Genomic DNA, 22,212 nt, shown 5'->3' with positions numbered 1-22,212 from the left:
TTTTTGGACACGCGTTTCGGATGCACGCCAAAAATGAAATTACCACAAGAGCCACATGGTAGCCGTGCGATAACTCCATTTTGGCACGCATTGGGCACGCATAGACGCTTCCGCAGCTTAGTAAAAGGGCCCTTAAGCATGTTACTTGCTAGGTGGAATTATTAGCCCTGAAGTCTTTTGCAGGATGTGATATTTTTCATTTGAGAATGTTTCTGTAAGTACATAAGCATCGTCATGCTAGGACAGACCAAGGTTCCATCGAGCCCAGCACCCTGTCACCAACAGCGGCCAAAAGAACAAGCAATTTGTCCTGTCCATCCTAGAAATACTGTATTATTCCCTCGTCCATTCAATAACATTCTATGGCTTTTTCCTCCAGGAAGCCGTCCAACCCTTTTTTGAAGTCCGCTAAGTTAACCGCCTTAACCATCTTTTCCGGCAGCGAATTCAAGAGTTTAACGACACGTTGAGTGAAGAAAAACTTCCTCCGATTCGTTTTAAATTTACCACACTGCAGCTTCATCGCATGCCCCCTTGTCCTAGTATTTTTGGAAAGCGTAAACAGACGCTCCACATCGACCCTTTCCATTCCACTCATTATCTTATAGACCTCTATCATATCTCCCCTCAGCCGCCTTTTCTCCAGGCTGAAGAGCCCCAGCCTCTTCAGCCTATCCTGATAGGGAAGCCGTCCCATCCCCTGTATCATCTTTGTCGCCCTTCTCTGCACCTTTTCCAATTCCACTAGTCTTTTTTGAGGTGTGGCAACCAGAATTGAACACAATACTCGAGGTGCGCTCGTACCATGGAGCGATACAACGGCAGAATAATATCCTTATTTTTGTTTTCCATCCCTTTCCTAATGATACCCAACATTTCTATGCTACTATGATTGGCCAGGGCTGGATTCCCTATCCAGGAATTGGGCATCAGGCAGTTACAGCCCTAAATAAAGGCACAGAAGGGGGATAATATGCACAGAGCAGTAATTACAATGTTAACCCCCTTGTTTGGCAGACTAGGTGGGCCAGTATGGTCTTATTTGCTGCCATTGATTATGCCACTATAGGGTCAATATTCAACATGGTGGCTCCTGTCCACTTAAACCATGCTAAATGGGTCAACTGTCCTTATTCAGTGGCATTTAACTGGGCAGTGCCACTGAATATTGATTGATATTTGGTAAGGCACGATTCCAAAGCGCCACATCACTCCGTGAGAAACTGCACTGGCTTCCTATCAAGGAACGTATCTCTTTCAAAATCTGCACCTTAGTCCATAAGATTATCTACGGTGCAGCCCCAGGTTACATGATTGACCTAATCAATCTCCCAAGCAGAAATAGTACCAGTTCATCACAGTCTTATCTGAATCTCCACTACCCTAATTGCAAAGGGCTAAAATACAAGACAACCCATGCGTCCAACTTCTCTTACATAAGCACGCGCCTGTGGAACGCACTGCCACAAGTGGTGAAAACAACTTATGATCACCTAAAATTCAGAAAATTATTAAAGACTCACCTATTCGGAAAGGCATATCCGAATGACCCAACTTAGGTGACTCAACCCTGCAACATTTCACTATCAAAGATCGTATTAAACATTGACAAACCCTTTTACCTCAAAGCCAACTTGATTGAATCTTATCTTCCCTATCCCACTATAACATTTTGTACTATTCCCATACCGGACTTGGCGAATGCCTTCACGATATTATGTAAGCCACATTGAGCCTACAAATGTGTGGGAAAATGTGGGATACAAATGTAACAAATAAAATAAATATTGGCTTAAACCACACAAACCAAATCCGGGCAGTGCTGGGGCGGTACGGAAGTGGGTAAGAGAGGAACTGACACTTAGGAAAGCATGGGCCATATTTAGAGCTGCTGCCTGCATAGCTATGACTGTACAGAAGGCTATACTTTCTTTGGCCACTTAGCTATGTGGGTGCTGACACTGAATATCAACCAATACCTGCACAACTTCCAAGTCACTGATCCGATTCCCCCACCTCCCCAATCTGACCTCCTTTTCCAATCTCCCCGATCCCCTTTCTGATCCCCGCTCCTATCCCCATCCCTTCTTTCTGATCCCTTGTGGAAGACTGACCCCTGAAGTAGTACTGGAAGACTACCACTAGGGGTCATCACTGCCATTTTGGAACCCTGAGCTAGACAGGGTGAGAGTGGAGGGGGACTACTCTTGCCCTGGTCCAGTAACACTAGGCAACATTTCTGAGTAAGTCCTAGGGGTAAAGGGGGTCTGAGTAGGGCTGGTGATGGAGGTTCAGGGGTTTTCCAGACAGAGACAGCTCTTGGATTTGGGGGAGGGACTTGTTGGTTAGGGGATCAGAAGTGGAGATATGATAAGGTGTTGAAGTGATCAGATCAGGGTTGTGGGGGTGACGAGAGCAGAAGATCAGAACATGGTTGAGGAGATTGGAAAGGGATCAGAAAGGGGGAAAAGGTTGGAGAGATCAGGGAAATCAAACTGACACATCCCCTTATGTGGGTCCTGGTTGAATATAGTCCTGGACCTGCATAAGTACTGGCAGCAAGTTCCTGGCCAGTCATACCCTGACATGCAATGCCAGTGGTAGGACAAGGCCTAGCCCTGACTATCTGGGTCTAATTTTAAAAATGCTGACCGCCGGAGGCTGAATTTCAGAGGTTATGTTACTATGGGGTCAATATTCAGCCTGCAGCACTCAGCGCTTTGTTGACCTCCACCAGTGTTATGCTCAGAAATTCAATGCCAGGCCATGTCTAGGCTCCGGCATAACATTTCCAGGTTTCCAGAGCCAGCTAAAGCATAGCTAGTTAAGTGCGATATTCAGCACTTAATCAGCTATGGGTAGGGTTACCATATTTGCCCTAAGGGAAAAGACACTACAACTCCTGATTTAACTCGTACAGGGGGTCTTTTAAAATAGGTGTTAAAAATAGGCACACACTAAATGCTAAAGACGCCCACAGGAATACATTGGCATCTTTAGCATTTAGCGCGGGCTTATTTTTATCGTGCTCTAAAAACGCCAGTGCGCTTTAGTAAAAGACCCCCACAGGATTCCGTTCTAGATCGGTTAGTCTTTCTCTGCTCCTTATTCTTTTCTTGCTCTGGAACTAACATTAGGTAGGAAGAGCTACGTTAAAAGCCGTATCTGTGGGTCACCTGTAGAAAATTACTTTAACCTTTTCAAAAGTACACATGCATTTCTCAAAAAAAAAAAAAAAAGCGCCCAGACAAATGAGAATTTTAAAATGTGTGTGGGTAGTTTTCCTAGGTGAACTGTCAACATGAATATACACATGCGCTATTGCTTAGAAAATCTGGCAAAGTCCATGGAAGAAAAAGTATTCGCATACCTTTCACCCTTGCAGGAAATGATACAAAATATCCAGGATGTGGAGTAGTTTGGTTTGTTTTCAGATGAATTTGACTGCAAATCCCCTTTCACGTGCATTTCATCCAGGGTAAATTGCTCCTAGAATTGGCTAATCCTGAAGTGAAATGACCTCCCAGGGTTGTGATTTCTTATGCCAGGATTAATGTGGAACTCACATTTTGAACACTTTCAAGAGTGAACAAAAACAGCAATGAATCTAGAATGAATATACATTCACTACAGGATTAAAGGGGAATAAAAGAAACCCACTGCGTATAGCCAGGGGTGTGCTGGTAAATTTTTAACAACAGGCTCTTTCTCCGGACGTAGCCAGCTCTGCAGTTGGAAGGGCCAGGGGTGGCCGGGGGGGGGGGGGGGGGGGGGGGAGAGCAACACTTGCCTCTCTCTCCTCCCTCCCTTCGTGCGGGTACGCTAGGCATACCTTTGCTGGCAGCCAATAAATGGACTGCCACCACTCCCAACGTCTTGCTCTGAGCAGCATGCTGAAACTTCTCACACATGCTGGAGAAGTCCCAGCCTGCTGCTCAGAGCTGGAAACAAGGAGCGGGGAGCAGCAGCAGTCTATTTACTTGGCTGGCGGGGCTCAGCATCCCCACCAGCAAAGTAAAAGAGAATTCAGCAGGGGGCCCAAGCCCACATTTTGGGAGCCAGTTGTTAAAGTAGCCATGGAGGGCCCTACTTTAACAACCGGCTCCCAAAATTCTTAAAAACTTAACAACCGGCTCTTCCAAGCCTGTGAGAGCCTGCTCCAGCACACCACTGCGTATAGCTGGAATAAGCAGCATAAAATCTGTTTTATTCATTTGGGATCTTGCCAGGTCCTGGGGCATGGATTGGTCGTTGTTGGAAACAGGATAATGGACTTGATGGACTTTCAATCTTTCGCAGTAAGGTGATACTTATGCTCTTATGTGATGGGGACAATGACAAACCAGTATAGATGGTGGAATATACAAAGAACTTGCCTTGAGATTAGCTAACCATCAAATTATCCCAACTGACTCTGTACCACACATCTTGTTCCCATCATATATCTGCTCTTGGTCCCTCAGATATGATAAGCCGTATTGTAGAAAATCTTTAGCATTATATCTATGTTAGTAGCAGGGGCGTAGCCAGACTTCGGTGGGAGGGGGGTCCAGAGCTGAGGTGAGGGGGCACATTTTAGCCCCCCCCTGGTGCCGCCAACCGCCCCGCCATTGCCAACCCCCCCACCATTGCAGACCCCCCGCCATCAACTTTGCCCCCCCATCATTGCCGAACCCCCCCACCACCAAGATTGACCCCCCTGCCGACGACCCTCTCGACCCCCCTCCCGCCGCCAATCCGCCCCCGCCGCCGTCACCTACCTTTGCTGGCGGGGGACCCCAATCCCCGCCAGGCAAGGTCCTCTTCTTTCCGATCCCGCGCAGGGCTTCGTTCTGAGTCTGACGTCCTGCACAACAAACTGTTTGAGCCTGGTGTGAGATGATCAGTGTTGCCAGATGGAAAAAAATTTGTCACGCCCAAAGCCAGCCCCAAACCGCACAAAGTCAATTTGCATGAGATCCATTTGCATACAAATGACGTCATGCAAAGTTTCTACCAGTGAAAAAAGTATTCCTGAGGTGATTGGTCACAATTTAAATAATTTTACTTGCAGTTAAGACAGTCTTACCAAGCTTATCCTGATTGGCAAGGTAAGATTATTAGGAAAAAAATGCAGTCCCATATTCTGGGCAGCCTGATCGGGCCCATTTGTCGGGGGGGGGGGGGGTAACTTGTCAAGGGTTATATTGTGGGCAGGCCGTTTTGACAGTGGCTGTTATGTCAGGGACTATTATGTCGGGAGCTCTTTTTGTTTGGAACTTTTTTTGTTGGGGTTATTTTGACCGGGTACCGCGCAAAACTAACCCACTGAAGACATTATCCTGAATAAGGAGTATGGGACTGGCTCTTCTCTTCACCAGAGACTGACTTCTGGTCCTTCTCACTCTTAGTAGGCCCTCGCAGGATCTCAAGGATTCTCCCATCATCGTGTTGTATTTCTCCTGCTTTGCTGGGTTTTTCCATTTCATTTCAAAATGAATGCACATCCCTACAAATGGCAGGTCATCTGTGAGCAAGGTGGCATCTATTACTTTTTAATGGTGTAAAGATAGCATTTTAATATGGCATGCAGATGAGAGATTTCAAATCAAACTCACTTCTTTTCTAGAAACTCTCCAGATGACTGCAGCGTGGGGAAGGGAGGAAAGATGGTGAGCGGCTCGGACAACGTTGGTGTGAACTATGGCAGCTACATGGAGGAGAAGCATGTCCCACCTCCAAATATGACAACCAACGAGCGAAGAGTCATTGTTCCAGCAGGTTAGCAGCGAACAAATACTAATAAAAATTACTTATGAATCATTCAGGATGATAGCACAAAGTATTTGCCCATTCTCTTGTATTATATGTCACAATGGAAGTGTGAGAAAATGCCGAGGTCCCAGCACTGCACAGTATGTTCTATCTTAATGTTACTGTAATATGACGTGACAAGAATGTACGGATGTGGATGGCAGGGGTGGCAGTAGACATGAGGTCTACCTAACTCTTACCGTTCAGTAAATCCAGACTGCCCTATTTTGACCGCCCCTATCGGACTGACCGCTCATTTGTCTCTTAGATTGTAAGGTCTTTGAGCAGGGACCGTCCCTCTATGTTAAATTGTACAGCGCTGCATAACTCTAGTAGCGCTTTAGAAATGTTAAGTAGTAGTAGTATGTGGAAGGCCATAATTGTAACGCCCAAGATGTCATTAGGCCAATTCCATACCAATGTGCCTATTTATAGTTGCTTAGAGGGTGTTCAATAGTATATAGCAGTGGTTCCCCAACCTGGTCCTGGAGGCACCCCAGCCAGTCAGGTTTTCAGGATACCCACTATGAATATTCATGAGAGAGATTTGCATGCATTGCCTCCACTGCATGCAAATCTATCTCATAAATATCTCATGAATATTCACAGCAGCGAAGGGCAACTAAAATGATAGCGAGGATGGGACGACTTCCCTATGAAGAAAGACTAAGGAGGCTAGGGCTTTTCAGCTTGGAGAAGAGACGGCTGAGGGGAGACATGATAGAGGTATATAAAATAATGAGTGGAGTGGAACAGGTGGATGTGAAGCGTCTGTTCACGCTTTCCAAAAATACTAGGACTAGGGGGCATGCGATGAAACTACAGTGTAGTAAACTTCAAACAAATCGGAGAAAAGTTTTCTTCACCCAATGCGTAATTAAACTCTGGAATTCGTTACCGGAGAACGTGGTGAAGGCGGTTAGCTTGGCAGAGTTTAAAAAGGGGTGTGGTTATGGGCAGGGAAATGGGTGTTTCATGGGCGTTCCAAAATTTACATGCACTGTTATAGAATATGGCCCTCTGCACCTAAATCTACGCGCCAGTATTTTCATCACATTTCCCTTGGTGTATTTGGATACACATAGTTCTAGTTGCTGGGATATCAACTAAGCATATTCTATATACCGCACCTAAATCTTGGTGCTGCTTAAGGAATACACTTAGGGCGGAAATTCATTCCATGTGGATTTTTCAGTCACCATGTATAAAATCTAGCCCTATGTGCTATTTCATAAAGGGAGAACCTAACTTTAGGGCATCGTGCCTATGCGTGCTAAAAGCTGGCATCCAACTTAGGCGTGCTTCAGGTGAATTCTGTAGTTAGTGGAGGAGTAGCCTAGTGGTTAGTGCAGTGGACTTTGATCCTGGGGAACTGAGTTTGATTCCTACTGCAGCTCCTTGTGACTCTGGGCAAGTCACTTAACCCTCCATTGCTCCTGGTACAAAATAAGTACCTGAATATATGTAAACCACTTTGAATGCAGTTGCAAAAACCTCAGAAAGGCGGCATATCAAGTCCCATTTCCCTTTCCCTATTTGAGATTCTAGATGGAATGTTGCTACTATTGAGATTCTGTTGCTACTATTTGAGATTCTACATGGAATGTTGCTATTCCACTAGCAACATTCCATGTAGAAGCCTGCCCTTGCAAATCAGCAACACGGCCGCGCAGGCTTCTGTTTCTCTGAGTCTGATGTCCTGCCGCCGCCCCTCTCGACCCCCTCTCCCGCCGCCAACCCTCCTCCACCGCCGCCGTCAACTACCTTTGCTGGCGGGGGACCCCAGGCCCCCGTGGCCCCACATAGCTACGCTACTGGTGCTCACTGACCGGTCATTGTGCTAAATCAATGGGTGTTGTTAAGGGCTCAGGCCAGTTTTGGGCGCATGCTGTTTTCATTTTTACCGCAGGCCCTTTTCCCGTCCCATTAAAAAAGCCCTTTCTTGCAGATGCGGTAAATACTGGCCTGGCATGCACCCAATACAGACACCTACACTACCACAGGCCACTTTTTACCATGGCTTAGTAAAAGGGCCCCTATCTAAGATATGTGCAAATTTACAGAATAACGCTTTGGCATATTTTTGCATTTACACACCTATGCACACAGATATGCACATATGTGCTGGTATTCTACTCATTTGCATGCCTTATTGTCACAGATATGTTAGTAAAGGAAAACCCCTAAATTTCAAGTAATGACCCATGACCCTCCTATTTCTCCACCCCCTTTTTTGGCCCGCACGTAAAAAATTATAGGCGTGGAAGAGATTCAGTGAGGGGAATGAGAAAGAGAAGGGGGCACAGAGAGGGAATGAGGTGCTGGACTTGGGAGGGGGGGGATTGGAAGCACAAGAAAGGTGTCAGGACCTGTGGGGAAAGAAGGAAGAGGAAGAAGTGCTGACTCTGCAAAAGAGAGACAGGAGCCAGGGAATACTTGCTGGACCAATGGGGAGAGCAGGGGAGGGAAGAGAGAGGGAGAGATGCTGTCATGTGGCAGGACACAGAAGGTTCATATTGGACAGGGCAAGAATAGGAACACAGAGATGGGAGATGCTCAACATGACGGGAAGACAGGGGGTAATGCTGGGTCAGATAGATAGGGATGCAGAGAGAAGATGGACATAAAGAGAAAGGAAGTGCCAAATGAACAAGGAGACTCTGGCAAAACAGTTAAGAGAAGAGGAAAGCAGAAACCAAAAACTGGGACCAACACAATAAGAAAAATAAAATGGCCAGACAACAAAGGTAGAAAAAAGAAATTTATTTTCTATTCAATACCTCTCAGTGAAATAGTAGTAATGAAAAATGCAAGTGAATGTTTATAATATACCACTGCAATCCACAAAATAAAAGGAGCAAGTTCCCACATGCCATCTTTTTCTTTTGATGTAGGCACAGGAAAAAAGTATGTTAAATGCTTCCAAGTTTCAACCTAATTAGTGGTTTTTTTTAATTGTACTTATAAATAGTAAGTCTGATTGTTAAGCACCTGATTCCCATAGCATGATGTCTGTTTTGGTAGCCCTTTACTAGGTGAAAACATCTCTGTACGAATACAGGGAGTCCCTATAACCAGCCCCTCCCAATGACACAATGATTTAAAATTTAGAACAAATTAGTACTCTAACCGATGAAACAATACTTCCCATGTTAGATTTAAATGAGAGCAATTCTCAAACTCTTTCCATAGGTCTGTAGTCCACAGGTACAAACCTTGTAGTTGATTTTCAAAGGGAAAATGAGTATGAAGTGCCCATGGACTTTTGCACTTGCTTTTCATGGAAGTAACATTTTAATGGAAAATAATTCACATCTATTTAAAATATGTGTGCAATTCTGGTCACCGCATCTCAAAAAAGATATAGTGAAATTAGAAAAGATACAGAGAAGGGCGGCGAAAATGATAAAGGGGATGGGATGACTTCCCTATGAGGAAAGGCTGAAACGACTTGGGACCTTCAGCTTGGAGAAAATATGGCTGAGGGGAGATATGATAGAGGTATATAAATTACTGTGTGGAGTGGAATGGGTAGACGTGAATTTCTTGTTTATTCTTTTCAAAAATACTAGGACTAGGGGGCACGCATTGAAGCTACAAAGTAGTAAATTTAAAACGAATTGGAAAAAATATTTCTTTACTCAACGTGTAATTAAACTCTGGAATTCATTGCCAAAGAATGTGGTAAAGGCAGTTAGCTTAGCGGGGTTTAAAAAGAGGTTTGGCTAGCTTCCTAAAAGAAAGTCCATAGACCATTATTAAAATGGACTTGGGAAAATCCACTGCTTATTTCTGGGATAAGTAGCATAAAATGTATTGTACTGTTTTGGGATCTTGCCAGGTACTTGTGACAGGGCTTGATGGACCTTCGGTCTGTCCCAGTATGGCAACACTTATGTACTTATACAATGTACATGCATAACATTCTCCTCTAGCGGTGTATGCAGTGTGAAACAGTGTACATCCATTGAGCTACTTGTTGTGTTGGTCAAGTCAAACTGCCAAGGGTAGACATTACCCTGGATATTCAATGCCAAGGCATGCGTGCCTTCTGGCACTGATTATCTGGGTATGTGTGCTGATGCGGAAGTTAAATGAGCAATGGCTGATATTCAGTCCAGTGCCTGGTTAACTCAGCACATAAAGTTAGGACAGCCTTTTTGGTCTTCTAACTGTGGGTCCCTTTTATCAAGCTGCAGGAAAAGGGGGCCTGCACTGGCATCGTCGCATGTTTTTTATGCATGCCGAGGCCCCCTTTTACTGCAGCGGGTAAAAGGTAGGCCTTTCTAGTGCATTTTCAAACAGGTCAATTTATGAGCAAGTTAGAAGAATAAATCCTTTGAATATTGGGCCCATTTTTTCTAAACTGATACAGTGTAAACAATTGCAGCTTCAGTCTAGTCATGATTCTTGATGATAAGAACATGCATAAGAACATAAGAGCAGCCATATTGGGCCAGACCAATGGTCCATCTAGCCCAGTATCCTGTTTTCCAAACAGTGGCCAAGCCAGGTCACAAGTACCTAGCAGAAACCCAAATCGTGGCAACATTCCATGTGGAACCCCCAAGAATAGCAAGATTCTGGAACCCTAAAGAGTAGCAAGATTCCATGCAGAATCTCAGAGAAACAACATTCCATACTACAAATCCCAGGGTAAGCGGTTGCTTCCCATGTCTGTCTCAATAACAGACTATGGACTTTTCCTCCAGGAATTTGTACTTTTTTAAACCCAAATACACTAACCACTGTTACCACATCCTCTGGCAAAGAATTCTAGAGCTTTAAAAAGTATTTCCATGTAACTTCCTCGAGTGGGCATGCGATGAAACTACAGTGTAGTAAATTTAAAACAAATCGGAGAAATTGTTTCTTCACCCAACGCGTAATTAAACTCTGGAATTCGTTGCCGGAGAACGTGGTGAAGGCGGTTAGCTTAGCAGAGTTTAAAAAGGGGTTAGACGGTTTCCTAAAGGACAAGTCCATAAACCACTACTAAATGGACTTGGGAAAAATCCACAATTCCGGGAATAACGTATAGAATGTTTGTACGTTTGGGAAGCTCGTCAGGTGCCCTTGGCCTGGATTGGCCGCTGTTGTGGACAGGATGCTGGGCTCGATGGACCCTTGGTCTTTTCCCAGTGTGGCATTACTTATGTACTTATGTGTCCCCTTGTCTTTGTACTTTTGGAACGAGTAAAATATTGATTTACTTCTACTCGTTCTACATCACTCAGGGTTTTGTAGGCCTCAATCATATCTCCCCTCATGATTTTATAAAGACACATAGGCTTGAAACAGTGCCTACTTTGCCTTCACACATATACAACCTGTTATAAAGACCCTCTTCACCACAATAGACCCTCTGAAAGCAGTGGCGTTCCTAGGGGGGCTGACACCTGGGGCGGATCGCCGATGTGCCCCGCCCCCCTGGGTGCAGCGTCCCCCCCCCGGATGCAGCGCGGACCCCCCCCCCCCCCGGTGAAAGGACACCGCCCGCGAAGGAACTCCCCCCGGGGGCACGCCGCTGGGGGGGTGCCGCGCGCCTGTCCTCCATTCGTTCCATGCTTCTTCTCTGCCCCGGAACAGGAAGTAACCTTTTCCGGGGCAGAGAAGAAGCATGGAACGAATGGAGGACAGGCGTGCGTGGCACCCCTCCAGCGGCGTGCACCCGCGGCGGACCGCATCCACTGCCCCCCCTAGGAACGCCACTGTCTGAAAGCTTTAGCTGACATTAGGCATGTTTATTAGGACATGTTTGGTCAACCACAGGCCTTGGACAGAAGTCCAGGCAGCTGGGAGAGATATCCGATTGGTTAGAAGTTGGGAAAAGGGGCCATGAGAGCTGGGAAAGCTCTTCTATTGGTTAACATCTGTGAGAGGAAAAAGAGATAAATAAGAGATTTTTTTTTATTGTCTACCAGTTATGAAAAGCAGCCCAAGGCAGAACTTTTCTGTTATTTGGAGCTCACTGAGCTTGGCCAAAATAGTTAACACATCAGTGCCTTCCCGCCTCCCAAATACGGAAAAATGAAATTTGATGAAACTCAACACCAAAATATTTTGTCAGTATTAAGAACCCACAAAGTTGGAGCAGGTAACTAAACAGAGTATCGCATCCCATCTGTAGCTGTGGTCTGTCAAGCTGTATAAATAAAACCCTTTTCTGCCAACGTGTTTTCACTTAATGATTTACTAGTGTGAGAAATCCTAACGAGCTGTTGCTTAATCCAGTTTTCAGTTACTCATCCGGAGCTAGAGAGGAGTCGGTATGGGCCAAAGTCTTGCAAATTCTAGTTTTTTCAGTTATCTGCAAACCACAAAGCCAGGCATGCTGGCATTTCACAACATACGCACATGTGCTGAGGCACCTTCTTGGCTATTAGAAGGATGTGAGCATCCCCTGCAGAAAAAAAAAAGAAAGATTCACTAGTCACGATGGATCTGGGTAGTAAATTTTAACTGAACAATAATTTTGGCAAAATCATTGGATTAACCTGCGTTGAATGCTTTGCCAGGCGAACATATTAAAAAATAAGCATAAAATTGTTTGTGATGAGGGGGTTTCCCCAATTTGGTTCGTTTGAAATATTTAAAAATAAGCCATTTTCCCCCTTTCCATTTTTGTGCTCTCTCTGTCCTTTTTTCACTTTCTGGATCACTCCTCCCATGTAGAAGAAACTAAAGCATGCATTTGGGAAATACAAGTCAAAGTAAGGGATCTTCCCGTTAAATCAGGCATGTGGATAAAGATGCACTAGCTAAACTTTGCAGCGAGCAACTTATAGAACAACTAGTAAAAAAGGCCCGTTTCTAACACAAATGAAACGGGTGTTAGCAAGGTTTTCGTCGGAGTGTGTATGTTTGAGAGAGAGAGTGTGTGTGAGAGATGGAGTGTGTGTGTCAGAGAGAGAATGAGAGAGAGAGACAGAGACAGAGTGTGTGTGTGTGTGTTTGTGTGAGAGAGAGAGTGTGTGATAGACAGAGTGTCTGTGTGTGTGAGACTGTGTGTGTGTGACAGAGAGATAGGGAGTGTGTCAGAGAGAGTGTATGTGAGAGACAGTGAGTGAGTGTGAGCCCCCACCCCCCTCTCACAGGGCCCCCCTCCCCACCTCCCTCTTCCCTGCGCCCCCTCCAGCCATCCATGTCCAGCGACCCTCCTGCCACCCTGCCCCCCCTGCAGCCACCAATGTCCAGCAACCCTCCCCACCCCCCTTCAGCTACCCATGTCCAGCGACCCTCCCCTCCCCCCCAGCGCATCAAACCCCCTCGCCACCCGCAGCTGCCAGTGGTAACGCTGTCCGGCCGCTGCTGCTTCTCCTGTTGAGCAGCAGCAGCCACTACAAAAAGGAAAAAAGCGATAAATGTTTTTAAACCCAGCCCAAATCATTCGCAAATGCCCGAGTCTTAAAACGCAGTCTCTGCAGCCGCTCCTCCTCTCACCTCTCACGTCGCTGCGCTCCTCCGGGGTCTTACTCCAGGGGCAGTGACGTGGAGGCAAGAGGAGGAGCGGCTGCAGAGACTGCGTTTTAAGACTCGGGCATTTGCGAACAATTTGGGCTGGGTTTAAAAACATTTATCGTTTCTTTTCTTTTTGTAGCGGCAGCTGCTGCTCAACAGGAGAAGCAGCAGCAGCGGCCAAACAGCATTACCAGTCACAGCTGCGGTTGGCAAGGGGGTTGATGTGCCCGGGGGGGGGGGGGGGGGTGTTGATGTGCTTCGGGTGGGGGGAGGGGGTGTTTGATGTGCCGGGGGGGGGGGGGGGCGCATCAGAGGCTTCGGAGTAGGATTCAAATCATCTTTTTCTGTTCGGAGCTGCCTGTCAGGCGCCTGTGTCATGGCAGCAGGAGTTAAGTTGCTTCTGTGTTTTTTATCCCCTTATCTTGTCTGTTGTGTCAGGGGTGGTTCGGGAGGGCGTTCGGTGAGTGCGGCAGGTTTGGGAGAGCGGTTTGGGAGGGCGGCAGTCTCGGTTGGTTTTTGTCTTTTCTTTTTCTTAGCTTTTATTTTCCATGAACGTTCGATGAAGCTGCCTGGGCCCGCACTGCTGTTGCTTAGGATCTCTGGATGACGTCATCCAAGGCGTCAGTCTCAGGCACAGCCAATCAGAATGGAGGCACGGGCCCAGGCAGCTTCATGGAACGTTCATGGAAAATAAAAGCTATTATTATTATTATATAGGATAGTTTATACTGGAAATACCTCAAGAGCACCTCAAGGCAGAGGGCAGCTACGTTGAAGCTCGTAAAATGTATGTGTTTGGAGGAGTATTTTGTAAAGGTTTTTTCACATGCAGTCTGTTTTACATGCAGAAATTCACAAAATAGCCTCTTAATAAATAAATGAAACTTGTATCTATAGTCCTGGTATATTAACTTTTTATTGTTTTTATAAAAAGGACCTCAGCAGGGATTTGAAACAACTCATGATTTCTTAGTCACTCCGAACAAAAGATCCCAATATTATCACTGGTCCAACCATAAATTTTTATAATCTTTATGGTCAATTTTTCAATTGTTTTATACTTTATATATGTGCCACTTCACTTCAATTTGCTCCACGGTGCGTCCGCACCTTGAGTATTGCGTTCAATTCTGGTCGCCATATCTCAAAAAATATATAGCGGAATTAGGAAAGGTTCAAAGACGAGCGACCAAAATGATAAAATGGATGGAACTCCTCTCATATGAGGAAAGGCTAAAGAGGTCAGGGCTCTTCAGCTTGGAAAAGAGAGGAATGCGGGGAGATATGATTGAGGTCTACAAAATCATGACTGGTGTAGAACGATTGAGGTCTACAAAATCATGACTGGTGTAGAACGAGTAGAAGTAAATCGATTTTTTACTCGTTCCAAAAGTACAAAGACTAGGGGCAGGCGGTAGTCCCGGAAGAGTGAGCGGTAAGCCTCCGTTGGGCTTACCGCAGCTCTGTAAAAGGGCCCCACAGATAGTTAAGAGAATAAGAAGACTAATTTTAAGGAAGGTTAGAATGATATTGCCATTCCACCCTACCTCCGCTCAAGCTACCCAGGTACACCTATGCACACAGTCCACATACAAGTACACACTCCCTGATATTCAGCGCTATTTAACTGGCTAGGCATGGCTCTTGGCTAGTTAAATAGTGTTTAGACAGCTAACTGCTAATATTCAGCAGGAGGTAGCCTGTTATCGCCACTGAATATTCACAGTTAGCACAATCTCCCAAATTCTATATAGCACGCTTGGAGGGGCATAATCGAAAGGGACACCCAAGTTTTGCTGAGGACGACCTCGCAAAACGTCCTGATGGAGGGGCGGGGAAACCCGTATTATCGAAACAAGATGGACGTCCATCTTTCGTTTTGATAATACAGTCGGGGACGCCCAAATCCTGAAATTTAGGTCGTCCTTAGAGAAGGTCGTCCCTAGACTTGGTCGGTTCTGATTTTCGGCAATAATGGAAACCAAGGACGCCCATCTCAGAAACAACCAAATGCAAGCCCTTTGGTCATGGGAGGAGCCAGCATTCGTAGTGCACTGGTCCCCTTGACATGCCAAGACACCAACCTGGCACCCTAGGGGGCACTGCAGTGGACTTCAGAAAAAGCTCTCAGGTACATAGCTCCCTTACCTTGTGTGCTGAGACCCCCAACCCACTACCCACAACTGTACATCATTACCATAGCCCTTACGGGTGAAGGGGGGCACCTAGATGTGGGTACAGTGGGTTTGTGGTAGGTTTTGGAGGGCTCACATTTACCACCACAAGTGTAACAGGTAGGGGGGGATGGGCCTGGGTCTGCCTGCCTGAAGTGCACTGCACCCACTAAAACTGCTCTAGGAACCTGCATACTGCTGTCATGGACGTGAGTATGACATTTGAGGCTGGCATAGATGCTGGCACAAAATATTTTTAAAGATGTTTCTTGAGGGTGGGAGGGGGTTAAAGACCACTGGGGGAGTAAGGGGAGGTCATCCCTGATTCTCTCTGGTGGTCATCTGGTCAGTTTGGGCACCTTTTTGTGCCTTGGTTGTAAGAAAAACAGGACCAGGTAAAGTCGTCCAAGTGCTCGTCAGGGACGCCCTTTTTTTCCATTATGGGTTGAGGACGTCCATGTGTTAGGCACACCCAAGTCCTGCCTTCGCTACGCATCCGACACGCCCCCGTGAACTTTGGTCGTCCCTGCGACGGAAAGCAGGTGGGGACGCCCAAAATCAGCTTTCGATTATACCGATTTGGGCGACCCTGTGAGAAGGACGCCCATCTTCTGATTTGTGTCAAAAGATAGGCGTCCTTCTCTTTCGAAAATGAGCCTGTTAGTGTTCTGCGCCAAAATCCAAACGTATTCTATAACACATGTAACTTTAATTTGCTTAAGATGCCAATCAGCATTGTTAACAGCCCTTAACAAGCAATAATGAGCACTAATTGGCAATAATTACAATTTATGCACAGAACTCCCTAAGCATATTCTGTAAAACGCACTGCTCCTAAATTTTAATGTGCACAGGCAAAAAAGGGGCGTTTCATGGGCATTCCAAAACGTATGCGCATTGTTAGAGAATGTGGCCCTCTGCGTCTAAATCTAAGCACCGGGATTTACGCCATGCTTTCGTTGGTATAAATGGATGCACGTAGTTTTGGGCACTAGGATATCGACTAAGTGTATTCTATATACCACGTCTAAATCTCGATGCCACTTATAGAATATGCTTAGGTGGAAATGTTTTCCGCGCAGATTTTTTAAGTGCCCTATATAGAATCTGGCTGATAGCACTTAACTGGCTATAATGTGTGATATAGCTGGTTAGTGCCGATAGTCCGTGCTGGGTTAAGCAGTTGAATAGGACCACATAAATTAGCAGTCCTATCTTTAACCGCTAGGAACTTAACTGATTAGGGCTGAATTTTGGCTTAACCAGTTATGTTCCAGCGGCCAAAAATGAAACTATATATATTCAGTGCCGGTCACCGGAAATGACCCAGGGTCAGTGCCGTCCATGACACTTATGCGGGCTGCCTCCCACTGGCTGAATATCGGGCCCACTATCTTTTGGTGCATACATTCCCCCCCCCCCCCCCTAATTCTATAAATGGTGCCTAAAGTTGGGTAATGAAATGTGTGCCCAGTTATAGAATAGGGTCAGTTATTGTAATACGATAATTAGCGCTAAATTGACCTTTAATTGGAGATAAGAACAAATAATTGGCCTTAACGAGCACTAATTAGCAGTTGTGTATAATCATTCCCACAATAACTAATTGCTTAATCCCCTATTTCTCCTGTTTGTCTGTTTTGAATAGATTGTAAGCTCAGTCGAGCAGGGACTGTCTCGTATGTGTTTACTCCCTAATTCTGTACAAGTCACTGGAAATCACATGCAATTTAATTAAATAAGCTAAGTTGTGCCAATAATTGGCTTTTTAACAAGCAATTATTGGCACTAATTAAATTAAATTTAATTGAACTTTACGTGTGTAAATTTAGGCACAGGATCTGCGCTTAAATCATACGTGCAATTTGAAAAAGGGGGTGTGTGGAAACTTACTGAATCTACCCGTTTATGCGGTATATCCGTCCATCAGTTTTATAAGAGCACTTTCCTGTGTATAAAACATGCTTTACACATGAAAAATGCTTTATGAAAAAGGTTGTTGGAAAGATTTAGATTTTTTGACAACTGAGTTTATTCGTTAATTTTTTTTTTCATGGCATCTTCTGCTGAGTCTCGGGAAAAGGGCAGCTTCCCAGCTTGGACTTCTGAACTGTTTTTGTGCAAACTGTGCTATAATTTTTGGGCGAAGCTCAGCTGCCTGGATTGCAGGTGTTTCCAGCTCACAGAACACTGGCAGCAACACAACCCTCACACCGATAAAGCGGAGACTGCTCACAGCAAGGCACAGAATGGACTAGAACACACAGAACATCACATCCACATTCTATGCATGACCTCCATTTTTTCAGGGTAGGGTCAGCCGTGCATAAATGTGTGTAGTCCAATTAATTTATTTATTGGGATTTATTAACTACCTTTATGAAGAGATTCACCCAAGGCGATGAACAGTTGGTACAATTTAACATCAAACTTACAATTTTGTTAACAGCATGATAATAGTAAAATGAACAACATATACTAACATAGTAAATGACGGCAGATAAAGACCTGAGCGGTCCATCCGGTCTGCCCAACAAGATAAACTCATTTTACATGGTATGTTGTACTTTATATGTATATCCGAGTTTGATTTGTCCTTGCCTTTCTCAGGGCACAGACCGTAGAAGTCCGCCCTGCACCGGTTTTATTCTCCAAATACCAGCGTCGCCACCCAATGTCCGCTAAGATCCATTCCTTCTAAACAGGATTCCTTTGTGTTTATCGCACGCATGTTTAAAGAGAATGACGAAAGAGGAAAACTTGAAAACTTCAAACTGAAACCTGATAATTGGACTACTTTGAAACACAATCAAAAACATACACATTTAACAGAAATGAAATTCAAATAACAGAGATATCATATGATGTCAGCATAATTAAAATTCAATGCGAAGAAATGCAAAGTGATGCACTTAGGGAATAGAAATCCACATGTGGGATAAACATAAAGGAATCCTGTTCAGAAGGAATGGATCCTCAGAAGCTTAGCGGAGATTGGATGGCAGAACCGGTGGTGGGAGGCGGGGCTAGTGGTTGGGAGGCGGGGCTAGTGCTGGGCAGACTTCTATGGTCTGTGTCCTGAAAATGGCAGATACAAATCAAGGTCAGGTATACACATAAAGTAGCACATATGAGTTTATCTTGTTGGGCAGACTGGATGGACCGTACAGGTCTTTCTTTGCCGTCATCTACTATGCTACTATGTTAATACCATTGCTATGATACTAATGCTTTTCTAGAGTACAACTTACCATATAGCTGAGGGGCCAAATGCAGATATATAGATGGGGAAAAGATAGGTGATAGGGAATCAGCTGGGATAAATAAATGGGTGGCTAAACTCAAGGCAAGTTCTTTATCCAGTTAATTAAGACATAAGGATCAATTCAGGGTCTTGTGTGATTTTTCCTTATTAATTGTGTTCAACTTCTCAGGTAAAGGTTATATAGAGAAGAAGCTTTTTTTAGCCCAAACTATCAACTTTCAGCTTGGTACTTAAATGTTATATGGTCACACTCACCGATTATGAATTTTTGGCCTTTATGGACTAGATTCTATAAATAGCGCCAAAGCGAAACACTGAGCACTATTCTGAAAGCCACACCTAAATTTAGGCATGGTTTATAGAATAGTGCTTAAATCCCAAGGGTCATGCTTAAATTTAGGCAAGTCCATTTACACCAACGCAAAGCCCCCTTATTCTATAATTGCACGCGTAACTAAAAACCATTCCTATGATCCACCCAGGACCACCCATGACTCTCCCATTTCCATGTCCCCTTTTTGGGGAGACGCGTAAAATTTAGGCATGGATCATCCCCAAGATTCTATATATTGTGCCTTAATTTCCGCACGGAAATCGAAGTGTATTCTATAACAACGCACATTACTTAATTGGTTAACTAGCTAATCAGCGCTGTCAATTGGATATTAAAAAGCAATTATCAGCACTAACAGGCATTAATTAAGATTTACACGTACAACTCGCTAAACGTATTCTGTAATACTGTGCACTTAAATTCCATGTCGCATAGTTGAAAAGGGGACGTGGCCATGGGTGGGGCATGGCTACCCTAAAATCTATGCACTTTGTTATAGAATACACCCGCTCTGTGCCTAATTTAGGCATTGGGATTTACGCCAAGTCAAACATGGCATAAATGGCTGTGACTAAATTTGGTCAGATAAAGAGGCTCTCAGCATATTCTGTATACCACATGGAAATTAAAGCCTATTCTATAAAATATAGGAGTACTTTAGAGAATACGCCTAGGCATATTTTTTTCTGCGCGGAATTTTCAGGTTCCATATATAGAATCTAGCTCCATGTGCCTAAATTTATTTATTTATTTATTATTACATTTGTACCTGCGCTTTCCCACTCAAAGCAGGTTCATTGCGGCTTACATAGTAATAGGGATTACGGAGTATTGAAAGAGAAAATAAAAGTTAAGTATAGCGGAATAACAAAAGAGATAGGTAGGTAGAGAAGGACAAGGGTGAAGGGAGTAGGAGAGGTATAACTAAGGGTAGGTGAGCGAGATATAGGAGAGGTATACATCTTAACTGATTCTAATTAGCTCCAATAATAGCTTGTTAAAAAGCCAATTATTGGTTTTAATTGGTTAATTATTCAATTAAGATGTATGCACAATTTGGGCGCACACATCTCAATGCACCTTCTTTAGAATTAGGGGGTATATGGAAAGTATCGAGCCATAAACCCAACTGAGCCACCCAATGAGTGGCGGGAAGGTGGATTAAAAAATTGTCCAAATAGTGGCAATTTTCAGTTGCAATCCAGATAAGTTATATGGGTACTTTCGGCACAGGCTTAAATAAGTGGATCATGCCAGCACAGTGACTGCTCTGTCTGGATATTCAGTATCGCCACTTCGAAGTATAGCGATGCTCAGTACCCAAAGTAAGTTAAACACAGGCACTGCTATTTAACTTAAGCTGGGTACCATGCTGGCTGAGTGTTAGATCTTTTACTTATTCTGTTTACACTGTAAAAGCTATTTTCAATATGTTATACGATTGTATATTACATATTATATTGTTCTACTGTGCTGTGTAATTGTGTGTATTTCTGATACTGTATCATGTTACTCCTATTTCTAGGATGCAATTTATCTTCTCCACGTCTACCTCATTGGTTGTGTTTATGCTTATGGTTGATCATTGAAATTTTTATTGATTTTCTTTATGAAACACAAAATGGCCATATTATAATAGTAAAAACTCACTCTAGGCACTTAATGAGGGTAATTTTATAACAGGGCTCCATGGGTAGGTGTTTTGCTCTTTCACTGGGTGTGATTAGCATGCAGCTTAAACCAGAGTATAGAACATCGCTATGAGAAGACTCAGAACTCTTGAACCAAAATCTTCTTTTATGCACTAATCGAACAAGGTAAAATAACTTCAGATGTGCTGGACAAGAGTTTTTGCCTTGAAAACTGGGTGTTGCGTTCTCGAGGGCCTTGGCATTCTGTCAGGTCCTCGAGGCAGGACTGGAGTTCGTGAGCCCTTGGGCCACTGCCGAGGAGCGGCAGGCAAGACCACCTCGGGACTAGAAACACAGAAGAGCAGTACTGGAACTCTGGACTGGAGTAGTACAAGGCAGGCAACTAGAACAGATGAGACAGGAACAGCTTCACCTGCACCTAGCCACCGTTCCTCCGGAGTTGAGCTCCGAAGTGCAGGTGGCCGGCAGGACTTGCAGGATAAGACAGGAACTGAAGATCCAGAGGACCCACCCTGGGTCTGGGATACACGAGGGAGACCAGACTAGGAACTAAACACAGACAGTGTGCTGCTGCACAGCCACTAGCAATACCCAGAAGACAGACCAAGGAACACAAGGCATACAGAAGCCTAGCAGGAGCAAGGACTAGGGCAGCATACACACTAGGCAGAACGGGGATCCGGGAATACCCACAGGTTAAACCCTCTAGCTAGGTGGAGACAGGATACAGGAATAACCACCCAGGAAATACACACTAGCTAGACAGATACAGGATTCAGGATATACACTCAGGATATACAAGCAGGGTAGGACACACAGGCTAGGCAAGGCAGGACTTAGGGTAAAGAGAGCAAACCAGGAAGAACAGGCCAGGGGTCTTAGGCTGGCAGCAGAGTAAACAGAGTAACCAGGAATAACAGGCCAAAGGTCTTTGGGGCAGACAGGAGAACAAACAGAGTAAACCAGGACAAAGGCTTCACCCCAACCCAGGGTAAGCCAGGGACAGAGGCTTCACCCCAACACAGGGTAAGCCAGGGACAGAGGCTTCACCCCAACACAGGGTAAGCCAGGAAGAACCGCAGTCCACAGACAGACAGTGGCAGGGAAGACCCCCCACGGAAAGACAACAGAGACACAGACACAGAAAGAAGCTGGGCTGGAACCCAGAGAGAGGCTAAGCAGTAGTGCAGCAGACACTTACTAACCTGACCTGGCCTAAGAGCATAACACTTATGCAAAAGGCCCTGACTGCAAGCACAGCACCTCCTTATGAAGGCTCTCACTGATGAGTCACCAGCAGTAGGGCAGAAGCAGGAAGTACACAGACCCCAAAGAGAGGCTTGACACACATAGGAAGTGAGCCCACAGGAAAGACAAGCAGGACCCATCTTGGAAGCTGGCACAGAGCCGGTGGCAGCCATCTTAGATGCTGGCTCCTTAGAGAGGCACAGCCCACACAGGTGAGGTCTAGTGAAGCAATCAGGTTCATGCTGGAAGCAGCCAACACACCAGGACAGAGACAAGACTAACACA

At 45.0% G+C, this 22,212-nt stretch overlaps 1 protein-coding gene across 3 annotated transcripts in view; it reads left to right on the top strand.

Moving 5' to 3' along the window:
* ERG (ETS transcription factor ERG) overlaps positions 1-22,212 on the top strand; it is a 405,992-nt gene that overhangs the window by 344,923 nt on the left and 38,857 nt on the right. For all 3 annotated transcript variants that reach the window (XM_030202231.1, XM_030202229.1, XM_030202230.1), the window contains one exon: positions 5,609-5,760. In XM_030202231.1, coding sequence (XP_030058091.1) covers positions 5,609-5,760 — 152 coding nt within the window. The remainder of the gene's footprint in view (positions 1-5,608; positions 5,761-22,212) is intronic.

This window comes from Microcaecilia unicolor, chromosome 4, assembly GCF_901765095.1.
Source record: "Microcaecilia unicolor chromosome 4, aMicUni1.1, whole genome shotgun sequence".
NCBI lineage: Eukaryota > Metazoa > Chordata > Amphibia > Gymnophiona > Siphonopidae > Microcaecilia > Microcaecilia unicolor.
The sequence above is the reverse complement of the archived record's forward strand: the minus strand, read 5'-3'. Positions and strand labels throughout refer to the sequence as shown.